Source organism: Oncorhynchus mykiss, chromosome 2 (assembly GCF_013265735.2).
Source record: "Oncorhynchus mykiss isolate Arlee chromosome 2, USDA_OmykA_1.1, whole genome shotgun sequence".
Lineage (NCBI taxonomy): Eukaryota > Metazoa > Chordata > Actinopteri > Salmoniformes > Salmonidae > Oncorhynchus > Oncorhynchus mykiss.
The window spans coordinates 84,270,102-84,293,171 of record NC_048566.1 but is presented as its reverse complement, the minus strand read 5'-3'; the positions used below and the strand labels follow the sequence as shown (position 1 = coordinate 84,293,171).

General features: G+C 44.3%; 1 protein-coding gene across 12 annotated transcripts in view; it reads right to left on the bottom strand.

Moving 5' to 3' along the window:
- Positions 1–2,039: 2,039 nt before the first annotated feature.
- Positions 2,040–23,070, bottom strand: part of LOC110497999 (homeodomain-interacting protein kinase 2) — a 113,061-nt gene continuing 92,030 nt past the window's right edge. For 2 of the 12 annotated variants that reach the window (XM_036957209.1, XM_036957222.1), the window contains exons 8-15: positions 18,783–19,005; positions 17,702–17,823; positions 14,054–14,184; positions 12,927–13,118; positions 6,645–6,989; positions 5,853–6,124; positions 5,371–5,546; positions 2,040–4,534 (exon numbers count right to left, since the gene is read on the bottom strand). In XM_036957209.1, the coding sequence (XP_036813104.1) occupies positions 4,046–4,534; positions 5,371–5,546; positions 5,853–6,124; positions 6,645–6,989; positions 12,927–13,118; positions 14,054–14,184; positions 17,702–17,823; positions 18,783–19,005 (1,950 nt within the window). In that variant the 3' untranslated portion in view covers positions 2,040–4,045. The remainder of the gene's footprint in view (positions 4,535–5,370; positions 5,547–5,852; positions 6,125–6,644; positions 6,990–12,926; positions 13,119–14,053; positions 14,185–17,701; positions 17,824–18,782; positions 19,006–23,070) is intronic. The other 10 variants (XM_036957243.1, XM_036957254.1, XM_036957212.1 and 7 more) reach the window with 8 other exon arrangements.

The following is a 23,070-nucleotide window of genomic DNA, read 5'->3' as shown; positions in this document are numbered from 1 at the left end:
CTTACATGTAAAACAATTCAGAGAGAAGTTTGAAATTCAACATTGGAACATTTAGGGGGTAACGAACATTAGGGGGTAATGGAACATTTAGGGGGTAACGAACATTAGGGGGTAATGGAACATTTAGGGGGTAACGAGTGACAGATCTAAAACATATTTTCTTCAAATCATAGATGTTTGAGAATGGTGGACTGCAATTGGCAGTCAAATAGCTTAAGATATTATGGCAACTTGAATCATTCATGTATGTGTGTGTTGTGCCGATACTGGCGTTCTACTGTAGTATCTGTACACCTCACACACTAACATTTGCTTAAAACCCATCAATAGCCCTCAAAGCACACTCAACGTGCTGTAAAGGTACTTGTTTGGACCAGAAGTTATTGCCAGACCACATGGGGATTATTTGTGTTTGTACTGTACATCGTCAACATGTTGAATTTCTTTGGTGGGAAGAAAGAAAGGTCCAAAAATGACAAGTCATCAGATCAGAGCGCTATGGAGACTGTATGGTGTGCAGTGTGGATGCCAGATTCTCCCTATGGTGGAATGTTTCAGTAGTCTGCCTCTTTATGGAGGGGCCAACCACTCATGTGGAAAAGCATCTCCCGTATCTGTGTTCTTAGGCCCACAGGCCTTATGGAAATCAACAAAAAAAGTACCAACAAAGATACACCACAGAACAGAAAGAAAATGATGTAACCAGCAACCTATACATGCTACGCATCACATCTTTGACTGCCTGGAACCCAAGGCTTGCATGGTGGAGCCAGCTGGAGGGAGTGTGGTGGCCTATTGGTGAAGTACCAAAATGTTGTTGTTTTAGGTTTAGTTTAGGGAGCAAACCTTGGTCTGACACACTCAAGTCTAAGCTACCTACCCATAAGGGCCCAAATGGATTATTGTCAACTTTATAACTTTATTATTTTCAACGGTGTCTGAACACTTTACACAGGTATACACCCCTCCTTATGAATACATAACATCACTGTACAGCAACTCCCAGTTACAAATCAACTTAGAAATGAGCCTAATAACAAATCACTGATAAAAACATCCACAAGAATTATTGCAACAATCTGTAAAATAACACAATACAGTTTATACTGTACCTACATACATTTAAAAAGTTCAATAATAACGTAAAAATAAAATAATCACTTAAAATGCAAGTACTATGGCATGACATGAAGGGATAAGGGGGAAGGCTCTCACTAAAACCACAAGTATTTATGACGTGCCTACTTCATGAGGACACTACAACAAACATAGTAATCATATTTCATTGGCTACGAGAAATACAACTGATATTAAATTAAGCAGCAAACACATAGAAGCAATAGCCCAATCAGTTCTCTTACTATTAGGTATCCCTTTCTGGTGGTATGCTATCTGTGAACACATGATTCCGAAGACAACATGGATACAGTGTCAACAAATGAAGACTATTTCATAGTAAGCCCTTCCAGGTGTACGCAGTAGCATTTCTGTTCCGTTCACGTCTCTCTCTATGTGGAGAGGTGCTACACAACCCTCAGGGCAGAAATGACTAAATAACTTTCATTTATCTATACAAAACCACTACAACAATACAACAACTTGTATCAGAGTTAGGTGTGCATTCATGCAGTGCTCCTGTAACTCCTGCCCACCGTCACTGTTACTACCAACCTGCTCCATGCCAACATGCTATTCTTTTAGTCCCCTTTACATGAGGAATGCCACACTACCACTCTGCCATCCTCAGTTCCTACCCAGACCAACCAAATGCTTTCTACTAGTCCTCCACTCACGCACGCACTCACTCACTCACTCACTCACCTCCCTCGGTCACTCACTCACTCACTCACCTCCCTCGGTCACTCACTCACTCACTCACTCACTCACTCACTCACTCACTCACTCACTCACTCACTACCTCACTCACTACCTCACTCACTCACTCACTCACTCGGTCGGTCATTCACTCACTCATTCACTCACTCACTCACTCGGTCGGTCATTCACTCACTCACTCACTCGGTCGGTCATTCACTCACTCACTCACTCACTCACTCACTCACTCGGTCGGTCATTCACTCACTCACTCACTCACTCACTTCTGCCAGACCTGGGTTGAAATACTATTTAAAATAATTTCAAATACTTTAGCTGGGCTTGATTGAGTTTGCCTGGTGCAATGCAATAGTTGAAAAACTGCAAGCGCCGCCCATCTGGCACTGCAGGCATTCTAAAGCAAACGTTAGAATTATTTAAAAGATTTCAAATAGTATTTGAACCCAGGTCTTACTCCTACCGAGCAACCCCTCTCAACAGTCCTCAATACTCTGCTTCCCTACTGCAAACAACCAGGTTCTCTCTCGGTGGCCTTCTGAAAATTGCCGCCATAGCAACCACCACTTCCCATCAGGCCTTTCTACTGGCTTAGCGTTTAACCTCAGATTCCTATTTTTTCTCGAACTCTGGACTATTGATGTGTCAAATGAACTCACCACATAAATGTTTTTGACAGTCACTTTCTTGTATTTTTGCTTTTTCCATTACCCCTAATTGGATCCTTGTGCTGATACTTCTCTGTTCTATTATTCCTGGGCACCGACTCCCTTGTGTGATATAAAAGTAACACATCTCAAACTAAAGCCATTGTATGTATGTGAGCCATGGTGACTTACAGTTATACTGTACACAAATTAAAATGTATATCCAGCACACAATGTAAAGAGGATTGATCTAACGACTTTGGTTCAGTACCCCAGGCAAGTTAAACTCATGTACACTTTACAAAAAAGCCAAAGGTCAGTTAAATATGAACTCTAACCTCTTATGGCTGTAGTATAATGTCATAAGGATAGGACACAGAGCTAGGGGCTAAGCCTACACCTGGAAGAGAAATCAAATCTGCCCCGGCAATAAGACGTCAAAGAAAGGAACCAGTTCCAGCTAGTCTGTTGGTTCTCAAGGTTCCAGCGAAGTAAACTGTGTGGTTATATCTGTAAGGCACTACGAGGGAACAATGGTCAAACCTAAGACTACGGAGGATTCCAAGTATTATAGCACAAAGGTGCAAGAGGTGGACTACACACACATGGCTGACAGTAGCACACGCACACACAGACAATCACGTTGTACATGCCTATGTTATTATAACCACTTTGTGCAATCACAATGAAAGAAGAGGAACAAAGCAATTCTATTGGTATCAGAAAAAGTTATTCATAAAATAATCTGGGTGCAGACTGCTACATTCTAAAAACAGGGCTCAGCTACAACTCCTATAGCTAAAACATAAGTCTCCTCAAAAAGGTGAGAACTAAAAAACAAACCTTCTTTTTTTTTGTTGTCTTTTGTTGATTATATTTCCAGAAGACTCCGGACTCCAGTTGTCTTTTGGAAAAGGATGGGTGTGGGATGTGGAGGGATGCTTCGTTCTCTCTCCCCCACACATTGAATGATTTGGAAATGTTTAAGACAGTTCAAGGCCATCATTATTTGTTGTATTCTTTGAAGAGCAGCAGGTTTCCGTATTTCACCTTCATTCCCAAATCCTCACGGGAATTCTTGGGAATTCTTATGAGGGGAATTCCAACATTCAGAGAGGGACCCCTTGTTAAAACAGTCCCTTTCCAATTCAAGACGGGAAAACAAAAACAAACAAAAAGCTGTTTTAGGAGAACAAAAAGCCTCCACCTCTCCCAAAGGCCCGTTATGAAGACCTTGCTGTAAGATAATGAGAAATTACTCTCATTTGAAAGTAGAAATATAACCAAGAGAGAAAACAAAGCAAAACTGGCCCTTTTGGAGAATTTGGGGAAAATAAAAGTAATAATAGAAATTCTAGCTCTCCTTTCTGTCTATTTATTTACCTTTTCCTCTCGGTCATTATGTCTTCAAGTAAACGTGACAGTTTTATGAAGATTGCATGTCTCTCTCTCTCTATCTCTCTGTCTGTGGAGTGGGGATGGGGAGGGAGGACATGGAGTGAGCAGCAGCAGCATTGCTGGGATCTGGATCTGGGGGTCTGGGTCTCCAGTGTGTTGGCTTGGCTCTAGAGGTAAGGGTACTGGTTCACCTTGGTGGGGCTCAGTGGGTATCCAGTGTAGACAGTGGAGGCAGGCGAGGCGCTGATGTACGTCTGGTGAGCAAACTGAGCCTGGTACTGGCTGTGGTGCAGGGTGGGTGAGGGCAGCACGTGGTGCCCCATGCTGACGGGTACCTGGTGAACAATGCCCGGTGTGTGGTATGTGGTGTGCTGGACCGTGTGGCGGGCAGAGCCCGGGGTTGCCACCAGGTGGGCCACAGTGCCCGTGGAGCCCAGTGCTGCGGGCGTGGCAGTGTAGGTGTAGAGGTGGGGCTGGCCGGGCAGGTGGGTGGCAGCCAGGTGGGTGGCAGACAGGTGGGTGTGGACGTTGGCAGTGTGAGAGGGGCTGTTGTGGTGCTGGAAGGAGTAGGGGGCCTGGGCTGCGATGGTTGGGGTGATGTAAGCCTGCTGGTGCCGGTGGCCTCCGTTGCGCTCAGTTACCATGTGATGCTGGGCCTGGATAGGAGCGAGAAGAGATACGAGGATGGAGTCAGAGCAATCCAAATGACAATCTCACTTTCCACACAGTTAATCTATGCTGCAATAGTTTATGTACTGGGGGGCTAGGGTCAGTCTGTTATATCTGGTGTAATTCTCCTGTCTTATTTGGTATCCAGTGTGAATTTAAGTATGCTCCCTCTAATTCTCTCATCTCTCCCTCCCATCCTGGAGGACCTGATCCCTAGGACCATGCCTCAGGACTACCTGGCCTGATTACTCCTGGCAGTCCCCAGTCCACCTAGTCATTCCGCTGCTCCAGTTTCAACTGTTCTGCCTGTGGCTATGGAACCCTGACGTGTTCACCGGACGTGCTACCTGACCCAGACCTGCTGTTTTTGACTCTCTCTCTACCGCACATAATATCTCGATCTCTGAATGCTCGGCTATGGAAAGCCAACTGACATTTACTCCTGAAGTACTGACCTGTTGCACCCTCAACAAACACTGCAATTATTATTTGACCCTGCTGGTCATGTATGAACCTTTGAACATCTTGAAGAACAATCTGACCTTAATGGCTATTTACTCTTACAATCTCCACATGGCACAGCCAGATAAGGACTGGCCACCCGTCAGAGCCTGGTTCCTCTCTAGGTTTCTTCCTAGGTTCCTGCTTTTCTAGTGAGTTTTTCCTAGCCACTGTGCTTCTGCATCTGCATGGCTTGCGGTTTGTGGTTTTAGGCTGGGTTTCTGTACAGCAATTTGTGACATCTACCGATGTAAAAAGGGCTTTATAAATAAATGTGATTGATTGATTGATAATGATATAAATAATTTAGATGGTTCCTTACTTGGCTCTCTCTCCATACCTGGCTGAGATTGAGAGGCTGCTGCTGCTGGAAGGGGTTTGGCCCCGAGCGCTGCTGTCGGTAAGCCACGCCCCCTGACAGGTGGTTGTTGCCAGACACCATGCCCGCACCGTTGGAGGTTTTGAACTTGTATGCCGAATTCTGATGATTCATTGCATCTGCAGAGTAAAGGGAACAAGGTCAAAAGGTCAATCCAGGTCAAGAAAATAACATATGAGTACAGTGTAAAAACAAAGGAAAAAAATGTGGAACCGAGGTAGCAACAGTAACCAATGGGGCAGGGCTTAGCGAAGGTTCATTGGTAGTACCAACAATGATAATAATGGATACATTTGCAAAAAAAAATTTCAAACAACAATAATAGTATTTCCTATACTCTAGAAGAAAGACTATCAACCATCCCTCCCTGTCTGTGTGGGTGTGTGGGTCTCTGTAGGTACCTGTGTAGATATCTGTGTAGGTACCTGTGTAGATATCTGTGTAGGTACCTGGCATCAGGCGCTCACACTCGCTCAGCACCTCGCTGGACTGGCTCTTCAGAGGGGGGATGATGATGGAGCGAAGGTTGTTTCCGTTGCTGTAGTTGTCCAGCAGGGTGGTCTTGGAGTCATGGTAGCCGTTGTTGTTGGGCTGCCTGGACTCTACTGCATAGGGACTGTTGTTACTGGATGAGTCAGAGTCGGGGGAGTCGTGTACTGTGACACAGCTGATGACGTTCTTCCTCTGCCTGAATGAGCTGCAAGGAGGAGGATCACTTTTTAGTAATGGTACATATAGTAATGATCAGCCTACTAACCTCTTGACCAATGTTGGTGTGTAATAGCTACTGTAAATCGGACAGTGCAGATAGATTAACAAGAATTTAAGCTTTCAGTCGATATAAGACACATATGTACAAATGTTTAAAATCCATAATATTTATGATTATTTATTTGAATTGCACGCCCTCCAGTTTCACCAGAAGTTGGCGGGCAGGCCCCCTAGCCCTAAGAAGATATAGTAATGGTCAGCCTACTAACCTTCTGACCAATGTTGGTGTCGAATCCATAATAAATTGTGAATTCAGATCAATCCACAAAAAAATGCCCTTATGCCAATCATGTCCACTCCTATTACTGAATTGGCTAGAACTGAAATGAAACCCAGCTCTTTCAGTTATGAAACAAAACATGCACTAAACATGGCCTCCTGTCATGTATTTAACCCTGGCTCCCAGATCCCTGCCTGCGTGTCATGTCTGGCCCAAAATGACTGACCTGTACCTAGTATGGTTGGTGTTGCTATTCTTGTGATCATCCTCCTCGTCCGTGTCACTGCTGATGGTGATGATGCTGACGGCAGGGCTGGGCGTATCAGGGATGATGATGGTCTGACGCTGCCTGTTGTGGTGCTGATGATGATCCCTGGTGGTGCTAGAGGCCTGCTCTGCCTCGCCCCGTCCCCACCCTCCACAGCCCAGGGGGGGTCCGCAGCTGGAGCTGGAGGAAGGGCCGTTGTTCTGAAGCACAGCACAACGTGGAGGGGTGTTCTCCTTCAGCCGCTTGGAGCGCTGTGGTGATTGTACCGCCTGGGAGGAGGACACCTCGTACGCAGACACGTTCCTGACGGGAGAGAGATGAGAGGGGGATGAGGTGGCACATACTACTACAACCTAATACTAAGTGGCACCTACTACTACAACCTAATACTAAGTGGCACCTACTACTACAACCTAATACTAAGTGGCACATACTACTACAACCTAATACTAGGTGGCACCTACTACTACAACCTAATACTAGGTGGCACCTAATAGTACAACCTAATACTAAGTGGCACCTATCACTACAACCTAATACTAGGTGGCACCTACTACTACAACCTAATACTAAGTGGCATATACTACTACAACCTAATACTAGGTGGCACCTACTACTACAACCTAATACTAAGTGGCACATACTACTACAACCTAATACTAAGTGGCACCTACTACTACAACCTAATACTAAGTGGCACCTACTACTACAACCTAATACTAAGTGGCACCTACCACTACAACCTAATACTAAGTGGCACCTACTACTACAACCTAATACTAAGTGGCACCTACTACTACAACCTAATACTAAGTGGCACCTACTACTACAACCTAATACTAAGTGGCACCTACTACTACAACCTAATACTAAGTGGCACCTACTACTACAACCTAATACTAAGTGGCACCTACTACTACAACCTAATACTAAGTGGCACCTACTACTACAACCTAATACTAAGTGGCACATACTACTACAACCTAATACTAAGTGGCACCTACTACTACAACCTAATACTAAGTGGCACATACTACTACAACCTAATACTAGGTGGCACCTACTACTACAACCTAATACTAAGTGGCACATACTACTACAACCTAATACTAAGTGGCACCTACTACTACAACCTAATACTAAGTGGCACATACTACTACAACCTAATACTAAGTGGCACCTACTACTACAACCTAATACTAAGTGGCACCTACCACTACAACCTAATACTAAGTGGCACCTACTACTACAACCTAATACTAAGTGGCACCTACTACTACAACCTAATACTAAGTGGCATCTACTACTACAACCTAATACTAAGTGGTACCTACTACTACAACCTAATACTAAGTGGCACCTACTACTACAACCTAATACTAAGTGGCACCTACTACTACAACCTAATACTAAGTGGCACCTACTACTACAACCTAATACTAAGTGGCACCTACTACTACAACCTAATACTAAGTGGCACCTACTACTACAACCTAATACTAAGTGGCACCTACTACTACAACCTAATACTAAGTGGCACCTACCACTACAACCTAATACTAAGTGGCACCTACCACTACAACCTAATACTAAGTGGCACCTACTACTACAACCTAATACTAAGTGGCACCTACCACTACAACCTAATACTAAGTGGCACCTACTACTACAACCTAATACTAAGTGGCACCTACCACTACAACCTAATACTAGGTGGCACCTACTACTACAACCTAATACTAGGTGGCACCTACCACTACAACCTAATACTAAGTGGCACCTACCACTACAACCTAATACTAAGTGGCACCTACTACTACAACCTAATACTAAGTGGCACCTACCACTACAACCTAATACTAAGTGGCACCTACCACTACAACCTAATACTAAGTGGCACCTACTACTACAACCTAATACTAAGTGGCACCTACCACTACAACCTAATACTAAGTGGCACCTACCACTACAACCTAATACTAAGTGGCACCTACTACTACAACCTAATACTAGGTGGCACCTACTACTACAACCTAATACTAAGTGGCACATACTACTACAACCTAATACTAGGTGGCACCTACTACGACAACCTAATACTAAGTGGCACCTACTACTACAAACTAATAATAGGTGGCACCTACTACTACAACCTAATACTAAGTGGCACCTACTACTACAACCTAATACTAAGTGGCACCTATCACTACAACCTAATACTAGGTGGCACCTACCACTACAACCTAATACTAGGTGGCACCTACCGCTACAACCTAATACTAGGTGGCACCTACTGCTACAACATAATACTAGGTGGCACCTACTACAACAACCTAATACTAAGTGGCACCTACTACTACAAACTAATACTAGGTGGCACCTACTACAACAACCTAATACTAAGTGGCACCTACTACTACAAACTAATACTAGGTGGCACCTACTACTACAACCTAATACTAAGTGGCACCTATCACTACAACCTAATACTAGGTGGCACCTACCACTACAACCTAATACTAGGTGGCACCTACCACTACAACCTAATACTAGGTGGCACCTACTGCTACAACATAATACTAGGTGGCACCTACCAGTACAACCTAATACTAGGTGGCACCTATCACTACAACCTAATACTAGGTGGCACCTACCACTACAACCTAATACTAGGTGGCACCTATCACTACAACCTAATACTAGGTGGCACCTACCACTACAACCTAATACTAGGTGGCACCTACAGCTACAACCTAATACTAGGTGGCACCTAATAGTACAACCTAATACTAGGTGGCACATACTACTACAACCTAATACTAGGTGGCACCTACTACTACAACCTAATAATACAGTGCCTTGCGAAAGTATTCGGCCCCCTTGAACTTTGCGACCTTTTGCCACATTTCAGGCTTCAAACATAAAGATATAAAACTGTATTTTTTTGTGAAGAATCAACAACAAGTGGGACACAATCATGAAGTGGAACGACATTTATTGGAAATGTCAAACTTTTTTAACAAATCAAAAACTGAAAAATTGGGCGTGCAAAATTATTCAGCCCCTTTACTTTCAGTGCAGCAAACTCTCTCCAGAAGTTCAGTGAGGATCTCTGAATGATCCAATGTTGACCTAAATGACTAATGATGATAAATACAATCCACCTGTGTGTAATCAAGTCTCCGTATAAATGCACCTGCACTGTGATAGTCTCAGAGGTCCGTTAAAAGCGCAGAGAGCATCATGAAGAACAAGGAACACACCAGGCAGGTCCGAGATACTGTTGTGAAGAAGTTTAAAGCCGGATTTGGATACAAAAAGATTTCCCAAGCTTTAAACATCCCAAGGAGCACTGTGCAAGCGATAATATTGAAATGGAAGGAGTATCAGACCACTGCAAATCTACCAAGATCTGGCCGTCCCTCTAAACTTTCAGCTCATACAAGGAGAAGACTGATCAGAGATGCAGCCAAGAGGCCCATGATCACTCTGGATGAACTGCAGAGATCTACAGCTGAGGTGGGAGACTCTGTCCATAGGACAACAATCAGTCGTATATTGCACAAATCTGGCCTTTATGGAAGAGTGGCAAGAAGAAAGCCATTTCTTAAAGATATCCATAAAAAGTGTCGTTTAAAGTTTGCCACAAGCCACCTGGGAGACACACCAAACATGTGGAAGAAGGTGCTCTGGTCAGATGAAACCAAAATTGAACTTTTTGGCAACAATGCAAAACGTTATGTTTGGCGTAAAAGCAACACTGCTCATCACCCTGAACACACCATCCCCACTGTCAAACATGGTGGTGGCAGCATCATGGTTTGGGCCTGCTTTTCTTCAGCAGGGACAGGGAAGATGGTTAAAATTGATGGGAAGATGGATGGAGCCAAATACAGGGCCATTCTGGAAGAAAACCTGATGGAGTCTGCAAAAGACCTGAGACTGGGACGGAGATTTGTCTTCCAACAAGACAATGATCCAAAACATAAAGCAAAATCTACAATGGAATGGTTCAAAAATAAACATATCCAGGTGTTAGAATGGCCAAGTCAAAGTCCAGACCTGAATCCAATCGAGAATCTGTGGAAAGAACTGAAAACTGCTGTTCACAAATGCTCTCCATCCAACCTCACTGAGCTCGAGCTGTTTTGCAAGGAGGAATGGGAAAAAATGTCAGTCTCTCGATGTGCAAAACTGATAGAGACATACCCCAAGCGACTTACAGCTGTAATCGCAGCAAAAGGTGGCGCTACAAAGTATTAACTTAAGGGGGCTGAATAATTTTGCACGCCCAATTTTTCAGTTTTTGATTTGTTAAAAAAGTTTGAAATATCCAATAAATGTCGTTCCACTTCATGATTGTGTCCCACTTGTTGTTGATTCTTCACAAAAAAATACAGTTTTATATCTTTATGTTTGAAGCCTGAAATGTGGCAAAAGGTCGCAAAGTTCAAGGGGGCCGAATACTTTCGCAAGGCACTGTAGGTGGCACCTACTAGTACAACCTAATACTAGGTGGCACCTACTACTATAACCTAATACTAGGTGGCACCTACTAGTACATACAGAGTAACAATACCGAAGACAGACACTGCCCAGGTAACAGCTGACAGATTATTTGAATTTATTTTTGTTTCACTTTCAACTTGGAGCTGGCTATTGTGTTCTGATTGGTTTAAGGTTGAAAGCCTCCAGCGCCGGTTGAAATAGAATATTCATAGTGAATCAGGAAAGACAGGGGGATTGTAGGTGATGTTCAGATCTAAAGAGATCCTAGTTGATCCTAGTTGTGTAGGAGATCCTAGATGTTTAGGAGGTCCTAGTTGTTTAGGAGGTCCTAGTTGTTTAGGAGGTCCTGGTTGTTTAGGAGGTCCTAGTTGTGTAGGAGGTCCTAGTTGTGTAGGAGTTCCTGGTTGTTTTAGGATGTCCTGGTTGTGTAGGAGGTCTTAGTTGTGTAGGTGGTCCTGGTTGTTTAGGAGGTCCTAGTTGTTTAGGAGGTCCTAGTTGTTTAGGAGGTCCTAGTTGTGTAGGAGGTCCTAGTTGTGTAGGAGTTCCTGGTTGTTTTAGGATGTCCTGGTTGTGTAGGAGGTCTTAGTTGTGTAGGTGGTCCTGGTTGTTTAGGAGATCCTGGTTGTTTAGGAGGTCCTAGTTGTTTAGGAGGTCCTAGTTGTGTGCGAGATCCTAGTTGTTTAGGAGGTCCTAGTTGTTTAGGAGGTCCTAGTTGTGTAGGAGGTCCTAGTTGTGTAGGAGGTCCTGGTTGTTTAGGAGGTCCTAGTTGTGTAGGAGGTCCTAGTTGTTTAGGAGGTCCTAGTTGTGTAGGAGGTCCTAGTTGTTTAGGAGGTCCTAGTTGTTTAGGAGGTCCTGGTTGTTTAGGAGGTCCTAGTTGTGTAGGAGGTCCTAGTTGTGTAGGAGTTCCTGGTTGTTTTAGGATGTCCTGGTTGTGTAGGAGGTCTTAGTTGTGTAGGTGGTCCTGGTTGTTTAGGAGATCCTGGTTGTTTAGGAGGTCCTAGTTGTTTAGGAGGTCCTAGTTGTGTGCGAGATCCTAGTTGTTTAGGAGGTCCTAGTTGTTTAGGAGGTCCTAGTTGTGTAGGAGGTCCTAGTTGTGTAGGAGGTCCTGGTTGTTTAGGAGGTCCTAGTTGTGTAGGAGGTCCTAGTTGTTTAGGAGGTCCTAGTTGTGTAGGAGGTCCTAGTTGTTTAGGAGGTCCTAGTTGTTTAGGAGATCTTAGTTGTGTAGGAGGTCCTAGTTGTGTAGGAGGTCCTAGTTGTATAGGAGGGTCTAGTTGTGTAGGCGGTCCTAGTTGTTTAGTGGGTCCTGGTTGTTTAGGAGATCCTGGTTGTTTAGGAGGTCCTAGTTGTTTAGGAGGTCCTAGTTGTGTGCGAGATCCTAGTTGTTTAGGAGGTCCTAGTTGTTTAGTGGGTCCTAGTTGTTTAGGAGATCCTAGTTGTGTAGGAGGTCCTAGTTGTTTAGGAGGTCCTAGTTGTTTAGGAGGTCCTAGTTGTTTAGGAGGTCCTAGTTGTGTTGGAGGTTCTAGTTGTGTAGGAGGTCCTAGTTGTTTAGGAGGTCCTAGTTGTGTTGGAGGTCCTAGTTGTGTAGGAGGTCCTAGTTGTGTAGGAGGTCCTAGTTGTTTAGGAGGTCCTAGTTGTGTTGGAGGTTCTAGTTGTGTAGGAGGTCCTAGTTGTTTAGGAGGTCCTAGTTGTTTAGGAGGTCCTAGTTGTGTTGGAGGTTCTAGTTATGCTTACCTGGCAGTCATATGATGCTGCTTGTTCTTTTTGGAAGAGGAGTTGTTGTTATTGGTTGACGGTTGCCTCATCACATGGGCCACGCCCACATTGAGAGGCTGGTTGTGGTTGGATGGGAGGGTGACGTGGCCAGCCAGCAGCGCCGGCTGTTGCATGATGGGATTGTAATGGCCGCCGTGTGGGTGAGAATTCCTGGAACACAACAGAATGTCCCATCACTACACTGAACCTGTATTTTATATTATTATATCTGACCTTGCCCCATTTTCATGTCTAACTACATATCTATAACTGCACATGAGTACATACTGCTTCACATATGGGACTAGAGTTGGGTGGCAGCAGTCACCGCGTGAGACAGAGGGGAGAAAAGAGAGCGAGAGGAATAAAGAGAGCGGGAGCGAATGCAGCTGTAGAGGGATAGTTCTGCAGAGGAAGTGCGACACTTTCCCAATCATCTTTGTGGGGATGAGAGAGAGAAGAGAGAGAGAGAGAGAGAGAGAGAGAGAGAGAGAGAGAGAGAGAGAGAGAACCACCCTGTCCTTAGACGGACACTGCTAAATTAACCTGCATGCAGACACACACACACTCATATACCTGCATCCAGCTTACATATCCTCATTGTGACACGCCGTGCCTGGGATGATGTCCTTACATACATCTCATCCCTCTAAAGTAAATGTGCTCTTATAAAAACCCCGCTGTTCACTTCTAGACTCTGATTCATGGCAGCCCTCTGAGTGCCTGTCACAAGGCAATGCTCTTCTGTCAATCAGGACACTGCTGTGCTGGTCCTTTCTGAACTTGTTATACATCCAAACCTGCCCATGTTAACCAGGCCTTTATACACAATTGGACAATGAAACTAGCCTGGAATGTTAAGTGATACACTCTGTTAATCATGGTGAAACGGAGCATATCAAATTGGTTTGCAGGCTACAATGAAACTGAATCACCTTTGTCATTTGGCATCACATACAGCTAGATATTCCAGGCTTATACTGTACACATTTGGTACGTTTGACCAAGTCTAATCTTTAATGTCTTCTCTGGTCCTATAGGATTTGATTTGTTATGGTAGTGCTTATAAGACTTTGGTTACATAAGGAGGAGAGCATGTTCCTTACCTCCAGTTAGCCAGGGGCTGGGAGGCCGTCATGGAGTCAGGGATGACGGTGGCGTGCTGGACTGAGGTGTGGGTGAGCTGCTGCCAGGCGGGGGGGAGGAGGATCTGCTGGGTGCCATTGGGCCAGGCCTGCTGGGGGGAGAGAAAAAGAGCAAACGGGGAGAAGAGGTCAGTCACAGAATTAAATACAACACTATTTATATTATATTGTATTTCTATTGTATCTCTATGGGATCATCTGTCACCTAACAACCTTGTATGTCAATTATGTAAGGTACACTTTAATGTAGACAAAGAATGCTACCTAAATAAAAGAGGCGTTGTTTTTGTATCTCTCATTGTTTTAATTCCAGAGATGATGAAGGCATGGGGGAACAAGGGGAAATAATTGAAAGTGTAATAAAAGTTAAGAAATCCTTGTAAAAACACAAAACAGCCAATGGATTGCAGGTACAAGCAGAACAACTGGCCTGTGTGTCAAGTCCTGACCGTAGTTCCTTTTTTATGTCTCTGTTTTCCGTTTCTGTGTTTGCACCATACAGGACTGTTTCGATTTTCATTTCTTTCCTGCACTTTGTTCTTTTGGTATTTTCTCGTGTTCTGAGTTATTAAAGGTATCATGGACACGTACCACGCTGCATTTTGGTCCGATCCTTCTTATTCCTCATCAGAAGAGGAAGACAATTGTTACACAGTGTTACAATAGGCTAGTTAAACAAAGCCAGCTGAACTATCTGGCCTTGTCAGCAGTACACATCAACAGAGTGCAGATAACTCAGCAAACCAATATTGGTTCTGTGAACTCTGTGAGTTCTGCAAATGTTCTCATAATACAAAAACTGTCCAGTCGTGAATGTTAGTAGAAAACATTCGCCTGATGATGCAAGAATATTCCTAGAACACATTTAATCTGTTCTTCATATGTTCCCAGAATGTTTCATTAGGTTGTGGGAAAGGTCTGGTGGGAACATTGTGGGGGAATCAGAAAATATATGTGCGGATGATTCTACAATGTTTCTTTTAGGGTGCAAAGAACATTGTTACAAGAATGTTCCCAGAACACATTGTGTATTTTTTTTAAAGGTTCCCAGGATGTTTATTTGGGTTGTGGGAACATTGTGGAATTTTCTTGGAGTGTTTTTGGGATGTTATCATCCTAATGTTAGATAAAACTCTAACTAGAACTTAATGGGAATCTTAGTTAATGTTCTGGGAATGTTCCCAGTTTGCTGGGAAGACTTTGGATGTATAGTAAAGATATGTTGCCTCTCCCCTCCTGGTCCCTGTGCTGATGTGTTTGGCATTATCCAAATCACCTCCGATTTTAATTACATTCACATCGAGGCCCATTCAGGGCTGCTGTGAAAGGAGCTGCTTTGTATTGCTGGTGCAGAATGCAGGGAGTTGGCAGGCATAATATGCCCCGAGTCAGAGATGGGTCTGTGTGTCTGTGTGTGTGTATGTGTGCACATGAACGTGTGTGTGTGTGTGTGTGTGTCTGTGTATGCAGCCCTAATAGTTTAATGCAGCTCTATTGATTAGCACTTTAATGTGGGGTATAATTAATTTTTCCTTTAAATAGTGTTTGCATATTCTATTTCCTTCGGCAGTGTCAGTATATTGCAGCACATAGCACAGCACACACAGAAGACAAAGCACTCCATCTTAGGCCTACATCTGCGCTGGGCTTATACAGAGTACAAAGCCTACCTATCACAATGTTATACAATGTACCTGTTATACTCTACTGATAGAAAACGCTTGTAGGGTTTAACCATGTATGACCGCTAGCTTGTGGGAGTGGAATTGTTTTGTCTGAGGTATGTTGGGAGAGAGAATTAACTTAAAATAAAAACAGTCAATGGGTGAAGAGGGAGGGAGGCATCTTTAGGTCAGCAAAACAAGACCGGGATGTGGATTGATAAAGGACACAGGCACAGCCAATAGAAAGGCATGAAAACTGGCCAATAGAAGACAACCTAAGCCACATACAGACTCCCTTTACATCTCCCATGGTTATATTCACATCTCAGGTCTTTTTATCAACACGCCAAAACCATTAAGAGCCACCAATAATTCCATCTCCTCCTCTCCTCCATCTATCTCTCCAAACATCCTGCTCCATCCATTCCTGGCACTCAGCATTGCTCTGTCGCCGGACGTCTGTGTTGTGTAATCGGCCTGTCTGCTCTGAAATGGTAAACAGGTTAGCAGCCCTTTTTCTTTTCTTCTCAGGACCCATTGCCCCAGTAATCAGAGGCGTTATCTTGCTCCCCACAGCCAACCTCTTCTCCCCGGGTGAAAACCCTTTGTCACCTCGGGGCTCTGAAAGCCCTGGCTCTCACTCCCCAATTGTTTCCAAATTTTCTGCATTCCTGCTCCAGATAAAGGTCTTGCCTTGCTGCCTGGCTGGCGGGACTGGCTGACTGGGGCCCTCCTCCACACTCAGCACCACCCAGCCCCACCTCTGCTCTATAGACGCCTGGGTCGAGGGTGGGCTGCGGCTGCAAAGAGGCCTGGAGGCTAAAGCCCCAAACACCCATTAGAGACCTCCCAAAGCAGAGGGAATGAAGGATTCAGATCCTCTACATCCATTTATTGGGTGTACTGCTGCTCGACTACATCATCCCTGTGTTTAATATGTGTGCAGCGTGACAGAGGATTCTTTAATGAATCAAATCTGCCAGGATACAGTGTGTCAGTAGACCATAACACAGTAATAGGATGATACTTACACAATAAACTCTTATGTTCATGAACTGTAACATTTTCAATATTATTGTCTTGTTCCACCATCATACCTTTACTTGGGGCTTTGCACTGTATCATAATTAATATACTGTGAACTATTTTGTGAATGCTTCTGTTGAGACAGTTTTTCCTCAAGTATTGCATTTATGCTACACAGTGAATGCTATAGGGCACAGGGTAACCTTGTAGCCGAGCAAACCCCTCAAACCCTTCCAAGCCTTTCCAAATCTGTCCCTCTCCTCTGAGGCCTATCATTTCAGAGCGCCTGACTTGGAAGCAGCCCTGAAGCTAATCACCATTCGGTATCTGACTGATTAGTCTTCCACACAGTTCAGAGAGCCTCGCTAGCTGCCTACTGCATGATTAACTATAGATAAGGGAAGCCTTCTGACACCTGGGACTTTACAGGGATATTAAAGCTCTTATGGACATTTCTAGAAACCAGAGGGAGAGGTGTCCTACTACTCTACAACTCTACTTTAATGCTCAACTATACTGGAGGAATAATGCATGGCTGTGTTATTTCAAGGAGGGAGGAGGACACTGGAACCAGGGTTTAACTCACTCAGTCAAAACAAGTGCCTGCAGGGGCAGAGGGATCACAAGAACACCCTGATTGACTCCCCGGCTTGATCAAAGGCTAGCCTGTTATAGAAAAGGATACAGAGGTAAAACCTTTTCCAAAGTAGCTTCCATGACCAAATCATACAAACTACCCTGTTAGTCATAGCCATGTGTGTTTAGGTATGAATGTCTCCCAGTAAATAGAATAGGTTCTGTGTTTTGTGATCCAGCAAAACAAAGATGAGATATCATTATGAGTTCAGGAGATGCAAACAAGGGACTATATGTGGACCCCCTAATCTCCATGACGACGGACTGAGTCACTACTTCCTACCTGTGTCAACAGGCCTGGCTGGATCTGCAGGGGCTGGGTGCCGGGGGCCTGCGTCACTATGGGAACGGCGTTATCCATCCGCACAGAGTAGCCCGTGTGTTTGGACGGGGAAGCCTGCATACCTGAGAACACACAACACAAAGGTCAACAACAACAACAACACAGAGGTGGTCAACAACAACACAGAGGAGGTCAACAACAACAACACAGAGGAGGTCAACAACAACACAGGGGAGGTCAACAACAACAACACAGAGGAGGTCAACAACACTATGCTTCACACAAAAAAGACCTGCACCTTGGGAGAAACAATGATGTCAAAATTGTTATAGAAAAAACATCATTTAAACTAGTTGTTTGACATCTCAATAATGAAACTGCACTAAATTACTGATTCAACTTGAAAACAAAAAGGTAGTCATGGCAATATAAATTAAATCCCAATAAACCCTTGGCTGAGTGGAGCAAACTGTCTAATAATGGAAATTCTTATATGCTGTTTCACATAAATCAAACAAAAATAATGTTTTTTTCAATCTTAACAACATAAACAGAGATCAGACAAAAGCGGTGCTGTAAAAAGCATAAATCAGAGATATGACTAATTAGCTCATAAACATATCGTAGCATCTCGTTTCGAACATGAAGACTGTCATTGCCTTGGGGGGTCAGTGGAAGGCTTACAGAGTCATTGTAGTGCAGTTCCAGATCACAGCTTCATAAGCCCTTCTCTCATCAGGAGAAAACTGAACTCGCTGGTGCCAGACAGGGCTGATCTACTCTACTGAAACTGACTAAGCCTTAGACCTGACTATAGAAAGGCATATAGGTGTCCTTTTTAATTAATTCATTTAGCATTTATGTATACAGGTGATCCCGTTGCAATCTGTTATCTTTCTGATATTTTTTAAAAGTAAACCTGTTCCAAGATGGCATGAAATAATCACTCATTACAGATGCCTTACCACTGATACAGGATCAGATATTTGTTCACCCCCAATGGTTGAGGGAAAGAGTAATCTGATCCTAGATCTGTGGCCTTGTTACACAGCATACACTGTGTTAGTCTTAAGCCTCTTACCTTGGAAGCCAGGTTGGCAGACGATGAGGGCCTGCTGGAAGGGGTCAGGCCGGGCAGCACAGAGCTGAGGGGCCACAGGATGTAGGGGCATGCTCCTCTGTGCCACGGCAGCCATGGAGGCCGCTGAGGGCTGGTAGAGTGCAGATCGGTAGTTTAATATGGAGACATCGGGGTTGCCAAGGGAAAGGGTGGTACTGGTGGTGGAGGGAGCCAGGTTGGTGGCCTAAAGGAATGACGGGATCAAAACGCAAAGCCATAAGGAGATGTTCAGTGGTGGTGGTAAGGTCATGAGGGTTGTTGGGAGACGGGATAGAATCATTAATCAGAAAATAATATTGTCAGTCGTTGTTTTGTTTTTAAACCCCTTTATTTCCCAACTTTATGGTATCCAATTGGTAGTTATAGTCTTGTCTCATCGCTGCAACTCCCGTATGGACTCGGGAGAGGCAAAGGTGGAGAGCCGTGCGTCCTCTGAAACACAACCCTGCCAAGCCACACTGCTTCTTGACACAATGCCCATTAACCCGGAAGCCATCCGCACCAATGTGTCGGAGGAAACACCGTACACCTGGCGACTGTGTCAGCATGCACTGTGCCCGGCCCGCCACAGGAGTCGTTATTGCACGATGGGACAAGGACATCCCTGCAGCCAAACCCGGATGACGCTGGGCCAATTGGTCTCCCGGTCATGACCGGCTGAGACAGAGCCTGGACTCAAACCCAGAATCTCTACCAGCACAGCTAGCACTGTGATGCAGTGCCTTAGACCACTGGGCCACTCGGGAGGCCTGTCAATCATTTAATGACATAAACAGTACATTGAGCCACAGGGGCTTAATTTGTCCATACTGCACATATACAGTGTTAGAGCCGCTACATGTATGCATGTCAGAATAGATTCTGTCTATATGTATTTGTACACAGCTAAATATCCAGAGTACTGATCTAGGACCGCAGTGGAGAAGGTGAAAAGCTTAAAGTTCCTCTGTGTACACATCACTGACAATCTGAAATGGTCCACCCTGTTGCGCAACAGCTTCTCTTCAACATCAGGAGGCTGAATAAATTCAGCTTGGCCCTTAAGACCCTCACAAACTTTGACAGATACACAATTGAGAGCATCCTGTCGGGCTGTATCACCGCCTGGTGCGGCAACTGCACAGCCCGCAATCGAGGGCTCTCCACCCGAGCCACGACCTGTTTACCACGCTACCATCCAGACGGCCTGTTCACCCCGCTACCATCCAGAAGGCCTGTTCACCCCGCTACCATCCAGAAGGCCTGTTCACCCCGCTACCATCCAGAAGGCCTGTTCACCCCGCTACTATCCAGAAGGCCTGTTCCCCCTGCTACCATCCAGAAGGCCTGTTCACCCTGTTACCATCCAGAAGGCCTGTTCACCCTGCTACCATCCTGAAGGCCTGTTCACCCCGCTACCATCCAGAAGGCCTGTTCACCCTGCTACCATCCAGAAGGCCTGTTCACCCTGCTACCATCCAGAAGGCCTGTTCACCCCGCTACCATCCAGAAGGCCTGTTCGCCTTGCTACCATCCAGAAGGTTATGTCTTGAGATGTTGCTTAATTTTCCTACCTCATGATGTCATCTATTTGTGAAATGCACCAGTTCCTCCTACAGCAAAGCACCCCCACAACATGATGCTGCCACCCCCGTGCTTCACGATTGGGATGGTGTTCTTCGGCTTGCAAGCCTCCCTCCTCCAAATATAATGATGGTCATTATGGCCAAACAGTTCTATTTTTGTTTCATCAGACCAGAGGACATTTCTCCAAAAGGTTGTTTTTTTATGGCGGTTTTGGAGCAGTGGCTTCTTCCTTGCTGAGCAGCCTTTCAGGTTCTGTCAATATAGGACTCGTTTGACTGTGGATATAGATTATTTTGTACCTGTTTCCTCCAGCATCTTCACAAGGTCCTTTGCTGTTGTTCTGGGATTGATTTACACTTTTCACACCAAGGTGTGTTAATCTCTAGGAGACAGAACGTGTCTCCTTCCTGAGCGATATGACGGCTGCGTGGTCCTATGGTGTTTATACTTGCGCACTATTGTTTGTACAGATGAACGTGGTACCTTCAGGCGTTTGGAAATTGCTCCCAAGGATGAACCAGACTTGTGGAGGTCTACAATTTTTTTTCTGAGGTCTTGACTGATTTCTTTTGATTTTCTCATGATGTCAAGCAAAGAGGCACTGAGTCTGAAATACATCCACAGGTGCACCTCCAATTGAATCAAATGATGTCAATTAGCCTATCAGAAGCTTCTAAAGCCATGACATAATTTTCTGGAATTTCCCAAGCTGTTTAAAGGCACAGTCAGCATTTCACTGCACCCGCAATAACATCTGCTAAATACAGTGCCTTGCGAAAGTATTCGGCCCCCTTGAACTTTGTGACCTTTTGCCACATTTCAGGCTTCAAACATAAAGATATAAAACTGTATTTTTTTGTGAAGAATCAACAACAAGTGGGACACAATCATGAAGTGGAACAACATTTATTGGATATTTCAAACTTTTTTAACAAATCAAAAACTGAAAAATTGGGCGTGCAAAATTATTCAGCCCCGTTAAGTTAATACTTTGTAGCGCCACCTTTTGCAGCGATTACAGCTGTAAGTCACTTGGGGTATGTCTCTATCAGTTTTGCACATCGAGAGACAGACATTTTTTCCCATTCCTCCTTGCAAAACAGCTCGAGCTCAGTGAGGTTGGATGGAGAGCATTTGTGAACAGCAGTTTTCAGTTCTTTCCACAGATTCTCGATTGGATTCAGGTCTGGACTTTGACTTGGCCATTCTAACACCTGGATATGTTTATTTTTGAACCATTCCATTGTAGATTTTGCTTTATGTTTTGGATCATTGTCTTGTTGGAAGACAAATCTCCGTCCCAGTCTCAGGTCTTTTGCAGACTCCATCAGGTTTTCTTCCAGAATGGTCCTGTATTTGGCTCCATCCATCTTCCCATCAATTTTAACCATCTTCCCTGTCCCTGCTGAAGAAAAGCAGGCCCAAACAATGATGCTGCCACCACCATGTTTGACAGTGGGGATGGTGTGTTCAGCTGTGTTGCTTTTACGCCAAACATAACGTTTTGCATTGTTGCCAAAAAGTTCAATTTTGGTTTCATCTGACCAGAGCACCTTCTTCCACATGTTTGGTGTGCCCCAGGTGGCTTGTGGCAAACTTTAAACTACACTTTTTATGGATATCTTTAAGAAATGGCTTTCTTCTTGCCACTCTTCCATAAAGGCCAGATTTGTGCAATATACAACTGATTGTTGTCCTATGGACAGAGTCTCCCACCTCAGCTGTAGATCTCTGCAGTTCATCCAGAGTGATCATGGGCCTCTTGGCTGCATCTCTGATCAGTCTTCTCCTTGTATGAGCTGAAAGTTTAGAGGGACGGCCAGGTCTTGGTAGATTTGCAGTGGTCTGATACTCCTTCCATTTCAATATTATCGCTTGCACAGTGCTCCTTGGGTTTTGTTGGGTTTTTCTCCTTGGGTTTTGTTTAAAGCTTGGGAAATATTTTTGTATCCAAATCTGGCTTTAAACTTCTTCACAACAGTATCTCGGACCTGCCTGGTGTGTTCCTTGTTCTTCATGATGCTCTCTGCGCTTTTAACGGACCTCTGAGACTATCACAGTGCAGGTGCATTTATACGGAGACTTGATTACACACAGGTGGATTGTATTTATCATCATTAGTCATTTAGGTCAACATTGGATCATTCAGAGATCCTCACTGAACTTCTGGAGAGAGTTTGCTGCACTGAAAGTAAAGGGGCTGAATAATTTTGCACGCCCAATTTTTCAGTTTTTGATATGTTAAAAAAGTTTGAAATATCCAATAAATGTCGTTCCACTTCATGATTGTGTCCCACTTGTTGTTGATTCTTCACAAAAAAATACAGTTTTATATCTTTATGTTTGAAGCCTGAAATGTGGCAAAAGGTCGCAAAGTTCAAGGGGGCCGAATACTTTCGCAAGGCACTGTATGTGTATGTGACCAATCAAATTTGACTTGATTTGACCAGGTCCTCTTTGTCCACATTATCTTATTCATTATGACATAAAATTAAAAACTGATCCCAGATCAACACTCTCAGACACTTTGTGAATATGGGCCATGGTAAGGTTAGATGAAAAGGCGATATGGAGACGAGTGACAGCGATCCTTTTCCCTCCAGTCTTTCTCTTAGCTACACAACAATATGTCTGAATGCACCCAAATCATCCTGGACCCAGTACTCAAGACAAGCAATTATCT